General features: G+C 42.9%; 1 protein-coding gene across 4 annotated transcripts; it reads right to left on the reverse strand.

Annotated features, from left to right (window-relative positions):
- Positions 1-303: 303 nt before the first annotated feature.
- On the reverse strand, positions 304-18,289 carry LOC138982759 (uncharacterized). Of its 4 annotated transcripts, none has more exons than XM_070356083.1 (11): positions 18,133-18,289; positions 14,173-14,233; positions 12,806-12,875; positions 8,817-9,016; positions 6,172-6,280; positions 5,306-5,431; positions 4,547-4,722; positions 3,763-3,903; positions 3,313-3,424; positions 2,974-3,120; positions 304-1,885 (listed from the first exon to the last, which is right to left on the reverse strand). In XM_070356083.1, the coding sequence occupies exons 3-11, from the start codon at positions 12,840-12,842 to the stop codon at positions 1,752-1,754; spliced, it is 1,182 nt and encodes a 393-aa protein (XP_070212184.1). In that variant the 5' UTR covers positions 12,843-12,875; positions 14,173-14,233; positions 18,133-18,289; the 3' UTR covers positions 304-1,751. The 4 variants fall into 4 exon arrangements, with proteins under 4 accessions (XP_070212184.1, XP_070212185.1, XP_070212186.1 ...); XM_070356084.1 differs by having other exon boundaries at positions 14,173-14,365; XM_070356085.1 differs by lacking the exon at positions 18,133-18,289 and adding an exon at positions 15,324-15,341.
- Positions 18,290-19,336: the final 1,047 nt, after the last annotated feature.

A 19,336-nucleotide genomic window follows, 5' to 3' on the forward strand; every position in this document is an offset into this window, starting at 1 on the left:
TAAATGGGCACGGGCATGTTATGGTTGTATCTCAGCGGGAGCCGATTTCGACCCCCTCTTGGTGTGATTTTTGTCACAGTTAAATTCATTTGTTGTTGTTGTCGATCTTCGTAAGTAGGTGGGTTTAAGATTATATCGCAGCGTGGTTGTTTTTGTGTTGTTTTTTTTTTATCGCACACTGTCAACACACACACACACACACACACACACACACACACACACACACACACACACACACACACACACACACGCACACACACACCCACACAGCAAAACAAAAGCAGAAGAAAAGAGTCCGCCGGGTAACCTTATCTCTAGTTTAATTATTTCTTTGTTTTACTACAAGGACCCCACACCTTACAGCAGCTCCGTACCCGCAACTCGACATTCAAAGTGCGAACATGATTTCAGACAGCTGGTACAGTGATTTTTTACGTGTATGACCGTTTTTACCCGTTTTTACCCCGCCATTCAGGTAGCCATACGCCGATTCCGGGTGAAGCATGCTGGGTATTTTTGTGTACACACGAAGGGGAATAAGGCACCAGCATTTCTGCACATAAGTTGACCTGGGAAATCGGAACAATCTCCACCCTAAAACCCACCAGGCGACCGCGGCTGGGATTTGAACTCACGACCTTTCGATTAGGAGGCCAATGTCAGTGTATTATCCACCAGACCACTGCGCCCGTACATCTTTTAACCACTCAAACAGCCTGCGAATTTTATGTCTGTCGGAGTTTGTTATATATATCTGTCTAATGATGTGTCCGAGTTTGTGTGCACAACTGTCGAGGTTGTGCAAAACACTCAGAGAAAGGTTTCCTAAATGAGTTGTTCTGTGAGCTAGGAGAATCTCTTGCATCGGCCATTCTGCAATCGGCCAGCCGGTATTTCACAAAGCCCCTTTATCGGGTTGCTTCTAAGTCATTGAATACTTTGAAAACAGTTTGGCTTGCCATCTCAGAATTGGCCGGGCTTTTTATTTGCATAATAACAGCCCTCCATTAGGACATGTACACAAAATCAATATCTCGACTGGTTCCTGTGCAGAGTGACTTTCTTTCTTTCTTTATTTGGTGTTTAACGTCGTTTTCAACCGTTCAAGGTTATATCGCGACGGAGGGAAGTGGGGAGATGGGATAGAGCCACTTGTCAATTGCTTCTTGTTCACAAAAGCACTAATCCAAAATTTGCTCCAGGGGCTTGCAACGTAGTACAATGTATTACCTTACTGGGAGAATGCAAGTTTCCAGTACAAAGGACTTAACATTTCTTACATACTGCTTGACTAAAATCTTTACAAACATTGACTATATTCTATACAAGAAACACTTAACAAGGGTAAAAGGAGAAACAGAATCCGTTAGTCGCCTCTTACGACATGCTGGGGAGCATCGGGTAAATTCTTTCTCGTCCCAACCAATATGGGACTCCCCCTAACCCGCGGGGGGCAGAGTGAGACATTTATGTGAATGAATTTCACAGATTGCGACTGGCGTCTGTTGAAAAGAATTAATCCATCACAACACAATCCCACAGTGCACCCGGCCTGCTGATGCTTGGCATGTGGCCAAGTGGAGGGATGGTCCTATTCCACGTAACAGCCTGGGCAATTCTGACATGGTGAGTTACATTTTAGTTCACATTTTTAACAAGGGAAGTAGGATATAGTTTAGTAAAAAAAAAAATTAAAAAAAAAGGATTTTTATATAGTTTAGTGTGCAAATTTCCACGGTTTTGCGGCTGGCCTATGGGTTGTGTAGACAGACAGCAAGTGCAACAATAATGGCGAGGGATGTCAGCGATGCTGTCACTAACAGTGCCCCGTCATTGGCAGGCGAGTCAGGGTTGTTACACGAGGCGGAACCGTTTTGTTGATGGTCTGCAAATACATAAACACATCATGATTAAACTTACATTGAAGATAAAGGGGAAATAAATGACGTGTTGATGGACGAAACGAACAACCTGGCCACTTTGGTCGACGGGCAGACGGTCTAAAAACCATGTACCGAACTGGGCAATGATCAGTCTAAATAGAGAGGTAAAGACAGACAGACAGACAGTGACACAGATATAGATGCTAAAAAACAACTGAAAAAAACCAGCAACAAAAACTAAATTAGAAACGCTGAAATTATCTGATACTCTCGGTCCATAATCATTGAAGAACTTGAAACGACAATTTTTCACTTACTGATCCAAGCTTGATCATCCCATTGTGACCTTGACATTTAACCAGAATCAAGCAGACTTGTGTCTAGAAGTCATTACTGCCTGGATGTATGTGGAGTTTAAAAGATCTAGCATCAACAACGAACAAAATGATAGTTTTTCATTTTTGACCCACGTTGACCCCACTGTAACCTTGACATTTGTCGAGGGTTTGCGAAACCCGTGTCATGTCTGAGATAAGCAAACCCTAGAAGTACGTAAAGTTTCAAAGTTCTAACTCCAAAAGCATCAGAGAAAATTTTTTATTTTATTTCTTGACCTAATCATGACCGCGCTGTTACCTTGAAATCTGGTTAGGATCAACAAAGTTTGATCATGTCCCGAGGTCATCACATGCTAGACGGTTTTATAGTATCAATGCTCTAGCATCAACATATGTTTGAACAAAAAAATAATCTCCATTGTTTGACTCCAAAATGATGCCGCTGTGTCCTTGAAATTTAGGTACAGCCAGGCATATCTGGGAGTCATCAAAACCTAAAAGCTTCTGCAGTTTTAAAGGTCTTGAAAAAAACTACTTTCAGAAAACATGAACGATACGGTTTTTGTTCTGTTCATGGCTAGATGCCCTCTCGCCATTGGGACAAGCACTGCTCATTACTACGACTCAGGTGAGCCAACGGTGAAGGCATGCATACACTGGCTATCAATCCCTCCTTCCATCCCTCCCTCACTCATAAAGCCCCACCGCCGGACCACGTTTTGCTGGGGTGCTACGCCACTGAGTAGCTGTACCATTGTCAAGGGGCGCCGCCATCTTGTCCAGAACTGAGACGAGCGTGCGGCACGTCTTGGTGACAAAGTCCAGTCTGTCTGACGTCACTCGCTGTATGTCGTCACAAGGATTGTGGTAACAGGCCGTCATGTACCCTCGAAAGTTGGCTGCACCGACACACACAAGATAAGTTAGGTTCTCTGGTAACGCACGAACGCACGCACGCACGCACGTACACACACACACACACACGCACACACACACACACGCACACACACACACACACACACACACACACACACACACACACACACACACACACACACACACACACACACACACACACACACATAACGTACCAGAGTCCGTGATAAAGACAGCCTTGAGACCAGCCAGCCAGAAAGCGTAATGGTCACTCCGCAAGAAATCACCGAAGGCGTCTGATACCATGGGAAGAGTGAAGGACTCCACCTGGGAGAATAGGGGACAAAAATATCAATCAAATAGGAGAAGAAGATACAACAACAAGAACAACACCAACTACAACACCAACAACAACAACAGAATACAAGTCGCGTGAAGCGAAATCAATACATTCAGTCAATCTATCGAACTCACAGAATGAAATTGAACGCACTGCGTTTGACGAAGACAATAGTTAACAATGGCTCCGCTGATACCCCGCGAAAACGCTGTATAAATGTTAAACGAGGAAAACTATCAGTGTCGGGACATTTTCTGGAAGAATTCACATGTAAAGTTCCATGAAGGTCCTTCCAGTAGTTTTCTGGGAATCGTTCCACACATACCTCAAACTGTGACGGGCCGGAGTGGTCCCAGGAAGCGTTGAAGCCGTTGAGCAGAGTCTGGTCCTCTCCTCGCCCCGCGATCACCAGGAAGTCACCGCGACCCCCGTCTGACTTGATGTCCTGCGTCTGGGAGGGGAACGCCTGCGCACGTGCAACGCGGTATAAGACAGATGAATGACACTGCAGTAAACCCCACATTTCAAGACCGCCGTCCTTTTCAGATGTTCTGTTCATAACCTCTGCACATCACAGCTGAGATAACAATAAACATGTACTCACCAGACATAAAACATGAGTACAGCAATATGGTGAGTACATTTTAATTGTTATCTTGTTCTATTTCATCTCATCTGCAGGCCCTTGTTTCAACTCTGCACTTAACCTCCGTTTTGAGACTCCCTCCTTTTTACGTCTCCCTCCTTTTTAGGAGCTGGTTTTCTCTTCTTTTGAAGGTCTAAAAAGGGAGGTCCACAGTTCGTGCGAGGAGCTTTTGGTGAGTTAAACTACTCCCAATTCTTACTTTCTTACATTGACTTAGACTTGTAGTACTATCAACGGTGCCACCACCCAGCCTCTCGTAACTGACCGCTTTCTCATTTTCCAACGGTCTGAAGCCATAAGTGAAAATAGAAGTACATGATGCACAGACACAGACACAGACACACAGACACCGACACACACACACACACACACATATCCTCAACCAACCACCCACAAAACACTATATACCGATCTCAAACACAAAGCCTCTCACTCCACTTTTAATCCGTTCTTCAATTCTCACCACTCCCAAGCCCGCGGATAATCGCTGTGACGAGGTGTTGTGGTCAAAGTTGAGGATGGTGTCCATGACAAAGATGCCCCTCCAGCCAACGGGCTGTGTCCAGAAGCTGGGGATCCACGTGCTGACCAGGCTTCTGCTGCCACACATACCCTCCCCGCACGCCACCAGTGGCTCGCCTGCGATAGGATAACGACTTTACTGCAGCATTGATGGTGGTGGTGGTGGTCGAGTTGGTGATGGTTGCAGGGCTGATGATGATGCTGACGATGGTGATGATGATGATGATGGTGATGATGATGATGATGACAACGACGACGATGATGAAGATGTTGATGATGACGACGATGATGATGATGATAATGGTGATGAAGATGACGACGATGATGAAGATGGTGATGATGACGACGACGACGATGATGATGATGATGGTGAAGATGACGAGAATGGGGAGGAGGAGGAGGAGTATGCCAGCGGATTGCCTACAACAGGATAAAGACTATACTGCAGCATTGGTGGTGGTGGTCGTGTTGGTGATGGTTGTAGGATGATGATAGTGATGATAATGATGATGATAAAGATAATGTTGATGATGATGATGTTAATGATGATGATGATGTTGATGACGATGATGATGATGATGATGATGACGACGACGACGACGACGACGACGATGATGATGATGATGATGATGATGCTGCTGCTAATCACGACTGTTAGATTTTGTGAGACCTCACAATCGCACATTCCTGGCCTACTCACCGGAATGTTCCCACTCCTCGAAGTCAAATGCGACAAAGAGCAGCGTGTAGTTCCTGACGGGGTGAAGGGACAGTTCTCGTGCTGCCTGTAGCATCACAACCACCGCCGCCCCGTTGTCGTTCACGCCTTCAAAAATAAAACCAAAGCAGTGAAGATTGAGAAGAATCAACCAGACGATACAGCAAATCATGACGGGATATTGATTCAATACCAATTATTGGACCCTTGATTTTAAGCAATTGTTCTGAATACCTTTCCTTGACGGATCCTTCATGTTTTGAACGAGTATACACCATCCCAGATCTCTCCGAGTATTAACATGGGCTAAGAGCATCTTTGCTTCATACCAAACATTCAGAGCGTTGCTGCCTTTTGTGCCCAGTGGGATGTAGTTTGCTCAACTAATTTATCAGATTGTCTTTCGTGCCAGTTACGAAATCAATTCAGCAAAAGTGACCAGTCTGCACAGCAAAGTAGGACACACACGTAAAATGTGCTACTACAATTCACCTGTTTGAATAGGTAAATAGAAAAATACCTAGAGAGTGACAAGGCACATAAATGACCGACAAACCCTTGCCGTTCTAAACCCCAGTGCATTGACCTCGGCTCTTTTCATTCTCTTTTCCCTTTGTTAAAGTATCAATCAATCAATCAATATGAAGCTTAAATAGCGCGTATTCCGTGGGTACAGTTCTAAGCGCTATCATGGGGTGGTGTCCACGAGAAAGTGCCCAAATGGATGGGAACCAAGCGTGGAGTTGGAGGGGTTGAAACTACACATACATATATATCAATTCCAACCAATCAAACCCCCGCGCTTGGTTCACACCCGGTTGTGCACTGTAACTCCTTAGGTCAGTTACCCGGGGTGTTCCTCATGGTGTCATAGTGAGCCCCGATGCCTACGATCTTGTCGCTGGGAGTGTTGAAGTGACGACCCTTCAGCACGCCGATCACGTTCACACCGGTCACCTGCAACGAAGAAAGCCTGACAGTCATCACAGTCATGTAAACACAATATCATTTCGAGGGTGTGCGACAAAATGTCGAGGACGAAAACGTCGAGGCATGAAAGATCGAGAGTCAAAACGTCGAGGCATGAAAGATCGAGAGTCAAAACGTCGAGGCATGAAAGATCGAGAGTCAAAACGTCGAGGCATGAAAGATCGAGAGTCAAAACGTCGAGGCATGAAAGATCGAGAGTCAAAACGTCGAGGCATGAAAGATCGAGAGTCAAAACGTCGAGGCATGAAAGATCGAGAGTCAAAACGTCGAGGCATGAAAGAACGAGAGTCAAAACGTCGAGGCATGAAAGATCGAGAGTCAAAACGTCGAGAGTGACAAAAGGTCGAGTGCCACAAAAAGGTGACAGCAACAGGCGAGAAAAGGTCGAGGATGAAAAATGTTGAATTCTGTTTCTGAATACAAACACTACAGTCTGTGTCTGTTGTTTTTCCCCGGGGATATCTTGCAAAATTCACCCTTCGACCTTGAGGCGAATTGACCTTTTGTTGTCGACATATTGTCGCACTCAAACTTCTGTCAACGTCCACGTTTTGACTCTCGACCAAATGTCCTCGACCTTCTATGCCTCGACCTTTTGGTCCTCCGCAATTTGCTCTCTCTCCAATGTGATGGTCTGTCAATCTGTCTGTGTGTTCATCCGTCAATCTTGCCGTACGACAATGAAGGTCGTGCGGAGCGTTGAATCAGACACTTCAGCAGGCCGATCTCGTTCACAGAAGTCACGTGCAACAACTGAGTAGATTCAGCACAAAAATGATAAATCAGCCGATTTATTATTCATCAAATCAACTCAAATTAATGTTGATTTACGAGGGTTGTAGCATAAGCATGCAAACACGTGATTTATTATTTTGTTCACCTCGCCCGGAGAGGGACTACTCTAAGGAAATATTTAAGAATGTTTGTTTATTATTTAGATTTTAAAAGTTAGTCCTAGCGCCCAAACTAAAAAAATAAATTCTTTGAAAAATGCTCGCTCTTTATTTGATTTCTAGAAAACGGTTTTACAGCGACAACATACATCAGAAATGCATGATATTTGGCACAATGATACACAGGACTCATATCTACAATCATATAGAACGATGTTTTTAACTGAAGACTATAGTACCCAATATTGACGGACTGTGTGATGATATCTTCTGCTATGGTCTGTTGAGACAGTGATATCAAAATCGAGACCGGAGGTCGAGATTTTGATATCACTGTCGAAACAGACCAATAGCAGAAGATATCGTCACACAGTCAGTCAATGTTAGATATATTGCTAATTCTCTGGACATTTTGTATTTACTGTAAAGAAATTACAAAAGTATTTGTCTCAGTTTTGGCTGTTCCATATCCCTCCCTCTGATTATTATTTCTTTTTGTTCATTCACTCTTTTCTTGTACTTTTCAGTATTTAAAAATGTCTTTTCTTTGAAAAAGTCTTTAGTCACTTGCTCAACTAAATTCTGGGATCATTACATTTTCATATTATATTTGTTTGTTTTTAAATTTAGGTGTTTTTGTTTTTGAAGTGGGGAAGCAATAAAGAGGTCGTCGATATCAAAACTGATATCGACGGAAATGTCGTCGATATCACTTTTACAATGAGCTCAGTTTTGCCCAATTGACCAATGGAAATCCACGTAACATATGAAATAGCAATATTTGATTTTAAATTAATTTTTGTAATAAGGATTAATGAATTTCTAACCGCATATTCATGAATTCTTATTATAAAAATTATTTTAAATTCACCTGTAGTCTTTTGTCAACAAATCGTTCTACATGATAGTAGATATAAGTCATGTGTATCTTTGTGCCAAATATTATGCATTTCTGATGTATGATGTTGCTGTTAAACCGTTTCCTAGAAATCCAATATGGTGCTGTTTATGCCAGTTTCCATAGCAACGGCAGTGTATGTCCTTTAGTATTCGCAAATTTTTCATTTATTTTTATAAGTCACTTCAATAACTACCCAGAAAAATAAGTTATTCCATGTATTCTCCAAGTTTAATTTAGATAATTTTAGTGCCTCACATTGCCTTAAACGAAAGGGTGTTTGTACTGTGTGTAAAAGCCTGACAGTGTCTGTCACCAGAAACTGATGGTTTAGGGGAAGCTGAGTAACCTTTCTTGTTTCTAATGTGTGGGTTATTGTTGACGGAGAAAAGCTTTCTTTAACTGTATCGTGCACACACCGTACAGCTTTATGATTATATATATACGTCTTATTACTCCTTAACTACAACAAAGAAGCTTATGAGGCGCGTTTTGTTTTGTTTTGTTGCGATGATGAAAAAAATCAATACATGCAATCTGACAAGGGAAACAACAGCTGTATACCGCCCGCTGAAGACCCAGCAAGATGATTGCCTCCCCTGGAGACCATTTTCTACAATGTGCTTTAATTTGAAATACCTTGCGTATTCTCATTTTTAAAATTCAAATTTCAAACTAAATTCTTCCGGCAGTCAAGGGGTATATAACTCACGTTGTCGAGCAGTGTAGGAAAGGTGTGGATGTGGGTGTCAAGCCCCATGGCCCGGAACTCGTCCCGTATGAACGTCATCGTCTGCTGCTTGTACCCAGGGTTGGTCACGTGATGGCGGGGCTGGGAAAAGTGCTGAGTCAGCGTCGTGTTCATCCACACCGTGTCGATACCATCACAACTGCACAGCGTCAGCTGACACGCTGCTTTCGTGTCACGTAAGGAAAACAACAACAAGAACACGGTTTTAATGCTATACTGACAATACCGAGACATGCAAAGCCTGGTGGTGGCCTTACTAACACACACACACACACACACACACACACATACACACACATACACATGATACACGTGTACATTGGGTTACTCAGCAGACTTGATCTGTTCCTGGAAAAAGGGTTAATTACTAGTGCTGTTATGCTGAATTTTCAGTCTGTTAAAATGTATTCATTTCCATCTTTTGCATAAATTTTGAAACATACGCTTCCTCACGCAAGGTACTTGCTTCCTCAATCAATGAGGCTTATATCGCGCATATTCCGTGGGTACAGTTCTAGGCGCTCTGCAGTGATGCCGTGTGAGATGACATTTTATACGGCCAGTAATTGCAGCCATTTCGGCGCATATTTACCTTTCACGGCCTATTATTCCAAGTCACGTAGGTAGACTCCTTCCTGGGAGTATCTTGGTCGAGATGACATTTCTAAATTTAACTAGGGTCGTCCTTGCGTGCTTCATGGTTTGCTGTGCCGTTGCCGTTGGAACGGGTCACCCGATTTATGTAATTTTAGTCAAGCAACCACACAACCAAAACTTGTGGTTTATGCACCAGGATTATAGGAAAATGCTGAAAGGAGAGGTCTCATACTTTATTTGAATGGTTCATATTTTGATTTTAAAGTAATACCCGCAGTGATAGGGGTGTAGTATGCACGTCACGTGGTATCTAACGCTCAGAAGTTGTCAAAAAAAAAGGTTACAGTTTTCACGTATCATCGTGACACAGACACATTTGCACTAAAATCCATTCCAGGGGAGCTTTTCCATGATTTTTCCTACCGGAGGGATGAATTTCATTCAACTGAACAGATTTAACAACAAAATACATTTGAACGAGCGGTATTTTTCTTTCTGTGTCTGCTTTTCCAAGTGAATCGAGGCGAGCACACTCAATAGGCCAACAGAAGGATACGCGACGTAAGTCTCAGCGCCTTGCCGTTCGTGGGGTCATGTTCTTGACACATCGGCGACTACGATGTATACAAACCAGAATTATGAAATATGGACTGAAGCGTGAAGGAAAGATTCAAGAAAATATTGAGCATCCTTACAACCTCCTCGGATGGTTGGACTTGATAAAATCTGACATACGTTGCGCTGACGTATGGAAGGGTTTGCTACGTGAACACGTACCTAATCACCACACGCAGCGCGACCCGCATGTGAGATACGTGTCCTGGTACGTGACGTAGCTGATAGGTAACGCAGTTTCTAAACGTCCCTAATATTTTGAAAATGAGCGTATACGTAGTAAGCTATGGATGCCAAAGTAGAACTCCAATAGCAGCTAATGAGATATAATGACACAAGTTCGTACTTGCAGCTTATTTCAGACCGAGTTGACCGATGTGGTCACGGACATGTAGTAATCTAGAACGCTAGCAAAATACTCTTTCTTTCTCTCCCTCTCTCGTGTATGTTTTTTACATTCAGTCAAGTAATAACTGAATGTCTTAACCAGAGCGGAGAGCGAGGTTTGTCTCTCTTGGTATGTGTGTCTGTCTGTCTGTCTGTCTGTGTGTGTGTGCAGAGCATTTATCAAAAACTACTGGACGGATTTTTATGAAAATTGGTTTGCACATTTGTGAGATAATTTGCTTGTGTCGTTGTGTTTTCGATTTTTGATAGCACTTTTTGATGACGTCATATTTTCCCGTTTGCAAAAGTACTGTCACGGCCACATTTGTTCCTCAATTTTCTTGAAATTTAGGTCACACAATCTTCGACAATGTATGGGATTGCATTTCAGCTTGATACCTTAAAAATTAGTTCATGAAATGATAATTCAAAATGTGAAATTTTTTCACTTTTTCAAAAATCGGAATTTCAATAACAAAAATAAATAATAGAATTCCTTATTTTCTCCTGTATCCGAAAATGTTGATTTTATTGTGATAGATTGAGAAATGTGCTTACAATTAAAGAAAATCGTTAAATTGTCACTTTCTTTATTTTTGAACCAAGACCTACAAAATGAACATTCGTCTATTCATTTTCATTTTTTTATTCGGAAAAAATCCAGTTTTATTGTGTGAGTGTGAGATTACGACTTCATCTTCCGACGTTCTTTCCCCCAAACACAATAAAGAAAATTAGCCTCTCTCTCAGGATCTGTCTGTTTGTCTCTGTGTCTCTCCGTCTCTGTCTCTGTCTCTGTCTGTGTCTCTGTCTGTGCCTCTGTCTCTCTCTTCATTCTGGTCACAATATGTGTATGTACGTTGTTGAGTGTGTGTGTGTGTGTGTGTGTGTGTGTGTGTGTGTGTGTGTGTGTGTGTGTGTGTGTGTGCTTGCGTGTGTGCGACGTGTGTGTGTGTACGTGTGTGTGCGCGTGCGTGCGGGCTTGCGTGAGTGCGTGTGTGTGTGTGTGTGTGTGTGTGTATGTGTATGTGTGTGTGTTTGTGTCTGTTGGGAAACTGAGAGGTGTGTGTATGTGTGTGTAGGTGTGTGTGTATGTGTGTGTAGGTGTGTGTGTGTGTGTGTGTGTGTGTGTGTGTGTGTGTTGGGAAAGTGAGAGCTAATCAGACGCTTGTTAGTGCTCGACTATCATCGCATCGCAGCTGGTGTGCCTGATTTCCGTGCTTGACTGAATGGTTAATTACGCCTCAGCGTTCTTGTTCTATGTTAAATTAGTTTGTTTGATGATTTTTCCCCACAGACTATAACTGAGAAAAGGCCAAGCTTTTAATCTTAATCCTTGTTAAATAAAGTTCAGTTCAGTCTAGTTCAGTACCCTCTCCCCCCCGCCTCCTCTCTCTCTCTGTCTTCTTCTCCTCTCTCTCTCTCTCACGCTCCCCCTATCTCTCCTTCTTCCTCCCCCTTCTCTCTCCCTCTATCTCTCCATTTCTCTCTGTTTTTGTTTCGGTGTCTCTCTCTCTCTCTCTCTCTCCCACCCATCACCTCTCTCTCCCTCTCTCTCTCTCTCTCCCTCTCTCTCTCTCTCCCTCTCACCCATCCATCACCTCTCCCTCTCCCTCTATCTCTCCATTTCTCTCTGTTTTTGTTTCGGTGTCTCTCTCCCTCTCTCCCACCCATCACCTCTCTCTCTCTCTCTCTCTCTCTCTCTCTCTCTCTCACCCATCCATCACCTCTCCCTCTCCCTCTATCTCTCCATTTCTCTCTGTTTTTGTTTCGATGTCTCTCTCTCTCTCTCTCTCCCACCCATCACCTCTCTCTCCCTCTCCCTCTCTCTCTCCCTCTCTCTCTCTCTCTCCCTCTCACCCATCCATCACCTCTCCCTCTCCCTCTATCTCTCCATTTCTCTCTGTTTTTGTTTCGGTGTCTCTCTCCCACCCATCACCTCTCTCTTTCTCTTTCTCTCTCTTTCTCTCTCTCTCTCTCTCTCTCTCTCTCTCTCTCTCTCTCTCTCTCTCTCTCTCTCTCTCTCTCTCTCTCTCGAGCTTTTCTGCCTTTTTATTTTTTATTTTTTACTTTTATGTTTATCTTTTGTAAATGTTTTACGTGTGTATATATATGTATATAAGATTAGAGTAGTCCCTCTCTGGGCGAGGCCTGGGTGAAAAGAAGCTCGTTTATATTGCTTATGCCACAACCCTCGTAAAATAAAATTTGATTTGATTTGATTTGATCTCTCTCTCTCTTCCCCTTAGGTATATTTAAGCTGAACGTATGTAGTGTCTGCATCAGACAGGTGTTACCAAGCACTGTCGTGTTGGTTGTGTAAGATGTAAAATGAGTAACGGCCCACTTACCAAGGATTGTCGCAAAGAGGAAACAATTCACGGACATGGTTCAATCTGTGCGCCTGCTGCGAACGTTGCTCTGAAAAAAAAGGAAACAGCCAATTCCACGCCGTGGATGGTGGCACGCCTATTTTTTTCCACCGCAGGAACAACACCCAATTCGTTCCCCCGCACGTGGAAGCAAAATTGTTATCTCGCAAAGGAATTGCCCTGTGAAGGTACGTTGTGGCAAATCACATTATTAAGTATAGATATTCTGAAGCAGAATTGCCTAGGCTATAATTATGTATAATATGTAATTTATGTCTTGTTGTGTACTCGTGAACAGTGGCGTTCGATTTTCTGCCGAAGTCCGTGAAAATTATACAGAGAGGTCTCAATTTCGTACAAATTAACCTAGAACTACCATTTAAAGCACTATTTTAATACTCACAGTTTAATCTTCGATACCTTGCAGCCTTGTATGCGCGTTTTTGGGCACCAGCATCGTGGATAAGCTGCTCTAATCTAGCGTTATTTTGTGGTACTCGATTCTCAGTGGGTAAGGTCCCCCGCAGACACCAGATAAGGTCCCCCGCATTTTTGACCAAGCTGCGGGGGATCTTACCCCGTCAAATTTCACTGTTGATCTTTGAACCGATCGTGAGTCTAAACTAAGGTAAGCTTAAACTTAAAAATGAAGAGCAGTATCCACAAGTAGTTTGACTTTGACCAGCAAAAAGATTTAAGCCCTTCTGTTGACCGTGCTTTGTGTTATTTCATCATTTTTAACGTGGGAGACAGTATTTCTGACTTGTCTTGATGACATTTCTTCTCTTATGTAGTACACGAGAGTGTAAATGGTAAGACAACTAGCTGATCCAATGCAAAATAAAGTACCGAACAGTATGATATAAACTTCAATACTAGAAAGTCTGGTTATCTACTATTTTAAGGCATTAATTTGGAGACACCTACCATGTTGTTCGTCTTGCGGGGGAACGAATTGGGTGTTGTTCCTGCGGTGGAAAAAACTAGGCGTGCCACCATCCACGGCGTGAATTCAGCTTAAAACCATATCAGCAGCATTTTTGTACCAGAGCTCGAGCATTTTGAAAGTCAGTAACCCATGCAAACTTTCTTGCATGACATTCGTCCACATAAATGAATAAATGAATAAATAAATTAAGTAGAAAAGTTTAGTGTGTAAATGGGTAATACAATCATGACGATTAATAATCCCAAATATGACTAAATTAGCAATTTCACGTGCTTGTGGCAATTGCACTCATCTGAAAAAAATGCATCTGGAAAAGATATGTGTCGCAATTGGGCTAAACGAGAGTATGTGTGTGTGTGTGTGTGTGTGTGTGTGTGTGAGTGCGTGCGTGCTTTACCCGAATGTTGATGCGTGCCTGAACCGATGTGCCACGAAGCCAACACAGATCTAACAGCTCACTTCAACAAATAAAATGATAATCCTGCTTGAACTACTGCCAAGGTCCAATGTCTGTTGTGTGTTCAATGGATTCGTGATACAACTAAATAGGGCACACATCTGTGACCGGATGCATAATTACTGCGCGGAATCTGTCAAAAAAAGAATACAGAGTTATCTCCCATGTTTTTCACCAATGTTTCTGAGAATAAACGAACTGAGACGAAAGTGATTGCCGATTGGCCGACTTCGACAGTGATCTCTGTTCTGTTCTTCACAGTTATGATAAAGACATCGTTCTAAGGTTAAAACAAGTCGAAATGTTGAGACTGCTGTGGGAAAGAAACCGTGATATTGTTGCATCACTCCCAACTGGTTACGGAAAAAAAGTGTCGTCTGCTTCGTAGCCAAAGTTCATTATCATGGACAACATGCACATACTCAAGGATCAAGTATGATACTGGAAACACAGCGAAGGGACATTGCAACGAGCCAAGTGGGTTTACTCAAGAATTACACCATAAAGAATAAACACGAACACAATAGATGGACGAACACACACACACACACACACACACACACACACACACACACACACGCACACACACACACACGCACACACACACACATATGCGAATTTTAGTACCTTGAAAACACCTGCCATGAAACCAGTCATATTGTGTGCACACATCCAGGATAAAAGAAAAAATTGTGGATGTGCAGACATGCACAAAACGATGTCTTTAGACTCACCTGTGCTGTTTCCGCTACTCGTACAGGTTTGGTACATTCCTAATCAATATTCCGACATCTTTTTGCTGCCTTCTTCAGGATGGTAAAAAATCAGGAATGTTGTTTATATCAATCTAATACAGTTTCTAAAGTTGGGCTTTTCATGTGATGTGAACGGTTTCACGATCCCCGTTTTCACTAAAGCTCAAACCGTTCACATGACGGAGTCGTGACACCAGTTTGCTGGACAGATCACCCTGACATGCTTTACCAGACAGTGTGAGAATTTCTATCACAAGGTGTCAACACTACGGTATTTGTTTGACTAAATGTTGCATTACACATGCATTCAGAATTACATAATTATGACGAGCTTACCTGAGTAAGTCAAGTCTAATTGTGGTTTTACCACCACAGACCCATTCCTCTCGGAATTGTGGGAGATTCTTTGAAGACACAATGTTCGTAGCGGTCGTGACACACAGACTTGGTTCGAACTTTCAGACTATATGATCAGTGCTGTATAATTGCCTGACTGTTTTATGTGTGAAATGTTGAATCGTAATGTCCAATGCATTTTGTGAAGTGTTTTGAGACGGCTGTACAGCGGTGAATAGCGCTATAGAAGGGCGTTTTATCATTATTAACACGATTAAGCGTTAGCGTCTTAACACAATGTTCACACATAAAATACAAGTATTGTTGTGTTTATTATCTTTTTACTCGCAATTCCTAACAACAAGGGGGACGGGATGGCCGGAGATAGCTCAGTCGATTATCGGCGCTGGCAATGTTTGTTTCGGTTTGTTCGTTCATGGGCTGAAACTCCCCCGGCTTTTACGTGTATGACCGTTATTACCCCGCCATTTAGGCAGCCATACGCCGCTTTCGGAGGAAGCATGCTGGGTATTTTCGTGTTTCTATAACCCACCGAACTCTGACATGGATTACAGGATCTTTTTCGTGCGCACTTGGTCTTGTGCTTGCGTGTACACACGGGGGTGTTCGGACACCGAGGAGAGTCTGCACACAAAGTTGACTCTGAGAAATAAATCTCTCGCCGAACGTTGGGACGAACTCACGCTGACAGCGGCCAACTGGATACAAATCCAGCGCGCTACCGACTGAGCTACATCCCCGCCCCGGCGCTGGCAATGAAACCAGTTGTCGATATCGGCGTGGGTTCTACACCCACGTTCAGCAAGGGATTAATTCAGTTCCCAGAGTTAACTTTGTGGACTCTCCACACTGTCCGTAAAAAACAAACCACACGTGTGCATCCATGCGCACGATAAAGATCCCAAGGTCACAGTGAAAGTCTCAGGCCTGAAAAATATACTCGCATAAAGGAAAAACTAAATGGGTAGCGCGATTCTGTCGCTGCACCTAATCCCCATGGATAGCAGCCCGGTGGACTGGGTGGCCGAGTGGTAACGACTGGGTGGCCGAGTGGACTGGGTGGCCGAGTGGTAACGACTGGGTGGCCGAGTGGTAACGGCTGGGTGGCCGAGTGGTAACGCACTTGCGAGTTCGACCCTGGGTCAGGGCGTTAGAAATTTTCTCCCCCCTTTCCTAACCTAGGTAGTGGGTTCAAGTGCTAGTCTTTCGGATGAGACGAAAAACCGAGGTCCCTTCGTGTACACTACATTGGGGTGTGCACGTTAAAGATCCCACGATTGACAAAAGGGTCTTTCCTGGCAAAATTGTATAGGCATAGATAAAAATGTCCACCAAAATACCCGTGTGACTTGGAATAATAGGCCGTGAAAAGTAGGATATGCGCCGAAATGGCTGCGATCTGCTGGCCGATGTGAATGCGTGATGTATTGTGTAAAAAGAATTCCATCTCACACGGCATAAATAAATCCCTGCGCCTTGAATATGTGCGCGATATAAATTGCATAAAAATTATTTTTTTTAAATAAAAAATCCCTGCGCTTAGAACTGTACCCACGGAATGCGCGCGATATAAGCCTCATATTGATTGATTGATTGATTTCTTTGAGAAAATTCCCCAAAGGACAATACATTTTAAAACATCAATATAGGCAAAGTGTTCTGCTTTTGAACGAGAACGAAGCCATCTTTGGTAGGCAATGAAGTTTTTTAATTTTCAGATCTTCAGATCACGTCTTGAAATCGAGTCATATCACTGTATAGCTTTCACGATTAATAACCCATATTAAGCAAACGATTTGGAAAAATATCGCTTTTCTGTCTGAATAAGCTGTACCAAGTGTTGATTTTCTACATTTCTCAACTGTCATGTATAATTTTGGGGGGCCCCATGTCACAACAAGAAGAGCAAACGCTCGATCGAGTCACTTTCGCAGTTCTGAATATTATATGAGGCATCAGATGGACAGGAAGAAATTGCTATTCACAACACAATACAGATGTAAATAATTTGATGTAAAGAATAATCCTATAAAGTTTGAATCAAATCCGATGAATAGTTTCAGAGATATGATATTTCAATTTTTTTCCTTCAAGACATACCTGTGACCTTGAAAAAGGTCAAAGGTCACCAAAGCAGACGTCAAAGTGTAGAGGTCACTGGGAGTCACGTTCACATAAAATTTGAGCCCGGTCACTTTTATAGTTTCCGAGAAAAGCCCAACGTTAAGTTGTGTGTTGCCGAACAGAAAAGGCTAGTTATCTCCCTTGTTTTTCTGATAACGTTCGTAAAAGGCTACAGATGTAAATACTTTGATGTAAAGAATAATCCTACAAAGTTTCAATCACATCCGATGAACTTTGTCAAAGATATAAAATGTCTAATTTTTCCTTTGACGCTGACCTGTGACCTTGAAAAAGGTCAAAGGTCAACGAAACCATCGTTAAAGTGTAGAGGTCATTGGAGGTCACGACTAAACAAAATATGAGCCGGATCGCTTTGATAGTTTCCGAGAAAAGTCCAACGTTAAGGTGGTGTCTACGGACGGCCGGCCGGCCGGACGGCCGGCCGGCCGGACGGCCGGCCGGACAGACTAACACTGACCGATTACATAGAGTCACTTTTTCTCAAGTGACTCAAAAACGGGTACAGTTCTGTTCTATTGAAAATTCAAGCAAATGCTGATTTCGCTCTTGGCAATAGAAATTCACGTCAAGTAGTTCGTACCTTTATCTTTTAGATACTAATGCGTAAACAATCAGAAATGCAGAACACAGTGTTCACTCTTACCCTGGATTTTCCGCGGAAGACGTTCGCTGTTTTCGTTTCGTAGACGTCAGAAATGTATTTGAACCTTTGTGTCACTGACGTTAACTCGCCGCAAAACCACGAAACACAATCCCAAACCTAAACCACTGATGTAAGTGTTGACAATGTGTGTCTGCATGACTCACGAATAATCTACACGACCGGTGTAGGATCCGGTCCGGTCCCCCCTCTGAAGTAGTCCCCCGGGGGACCAATTCGTGGCAAAAACTGCTCTATAATGGTCCCCCCTTAGACATCCAGCCTCGTTTTTCTTGTTACAATGTTAGTAATGTTACCAGCAATTTCAGAGAAAAGAAAGGAAAGAATCAGAGACTGGTTTCATTTCTTCTTATCAGTATTTATTTATTATTCATTTTATTTCATGTGATTTTTCTTTTGAACGGCATTATAAATCAGATCTATTTTATTTTCTGCAAAATATAGTCAAACAAAGAGATTGCTGTCTGTGCACTACATAATACCGGACGAAGATATAGATTGAAAATGGCTTGAATGCCTAAGAAAAACGAGGCTGGATGTCTAAGGGGGGACCATTATAGAGCAGTTTTTGCCACGAATTGGTCCCCCGGGGGACTACTTCAGAGGGGGGACCGGACCGGATCCTACACCGGGCTTTGCAGCCAAGCATAATAGCTGTGTCACTGGGCAAGTTGGATGCCTTGTCATCAAAAGTAGATAATTTCACAAGTACTTCAGTCTGTCTCTGTCGACGCCCGTTTGCAACTGGTTGCTTCCATTTATAGAATAAACTGAGCATAGGATGTCATCGAAAAAAAAAGAAACTGACCAAATCTTCAAATTGGAGGGAACTCTGGGTAGGGAAATCCATTTTGAGAAATGACGTCAGTGCCCTCAGTTGTGGATTGGTCAATGCGTTGGTCGGTGTAAGTACATGTAGTGCCAACATTATGTCGGTCAGGCTTGATGTCAGTGCTAACTGATTTTGATACAAACCTTTAAAATCTCCAAACCGGAGTAAACTCTGGGTAGGAAAATCCCGCTTTTTGTGAAATGACATCAGTGTCCATGGTGACTGGTCAATGCGTTAGTCAGTGTTAGTAGTGCCAACATTATGTCCATCACGCTTGATGTCAGTGCTGGTTGATTTTGGTTTCCAAAATGATACAGAATGAAGGAAAGAATAGGAACAGTTATCAAGTTCACG

The sequence above is a fragment of the Littorina saxatilis genome, linkage group LG12 (assembly GCF_037325665.1).
Source record: "Littorina saxatilis isolate snail1 linkage group LG12, US_GU_Lsax_2.0, whole genome shotgun sequence".
Classification (NCBI taxonomy): Eukaryota; Metazoa; Mollusca; class Gastropoda; order Littorinimorpha; family Littorinidae; genus Littorina; species Littorina saxatilis.

What these genes read in the sequence shown, in the direction of transcription:
- LOC138982759 (XM_070356086.1), bottom strand. Translation starts at nt 12,842, where the DNA reads ATGTCCGTGAATTGTTTCCTCTTTGCGACAATCCTTG. An exon ending in CACCATGAGGAACACCCCGG is followed by an intron (nt 5,432 to 6,171) that starts GTAACTGACCTA and finishes TTATTTTTGAAG; the next exon opens with GCGTGAACGACAACGGGGCG. An exon ending in TGTCTTTATCACGGACTCTG is followed by an intron (nt 3,121 to 3,312) that starts GTACGTTATGTG and finishes GTGTCGGTGCAG; the next exon opens with CCAACTTTCGAGGGTACATG.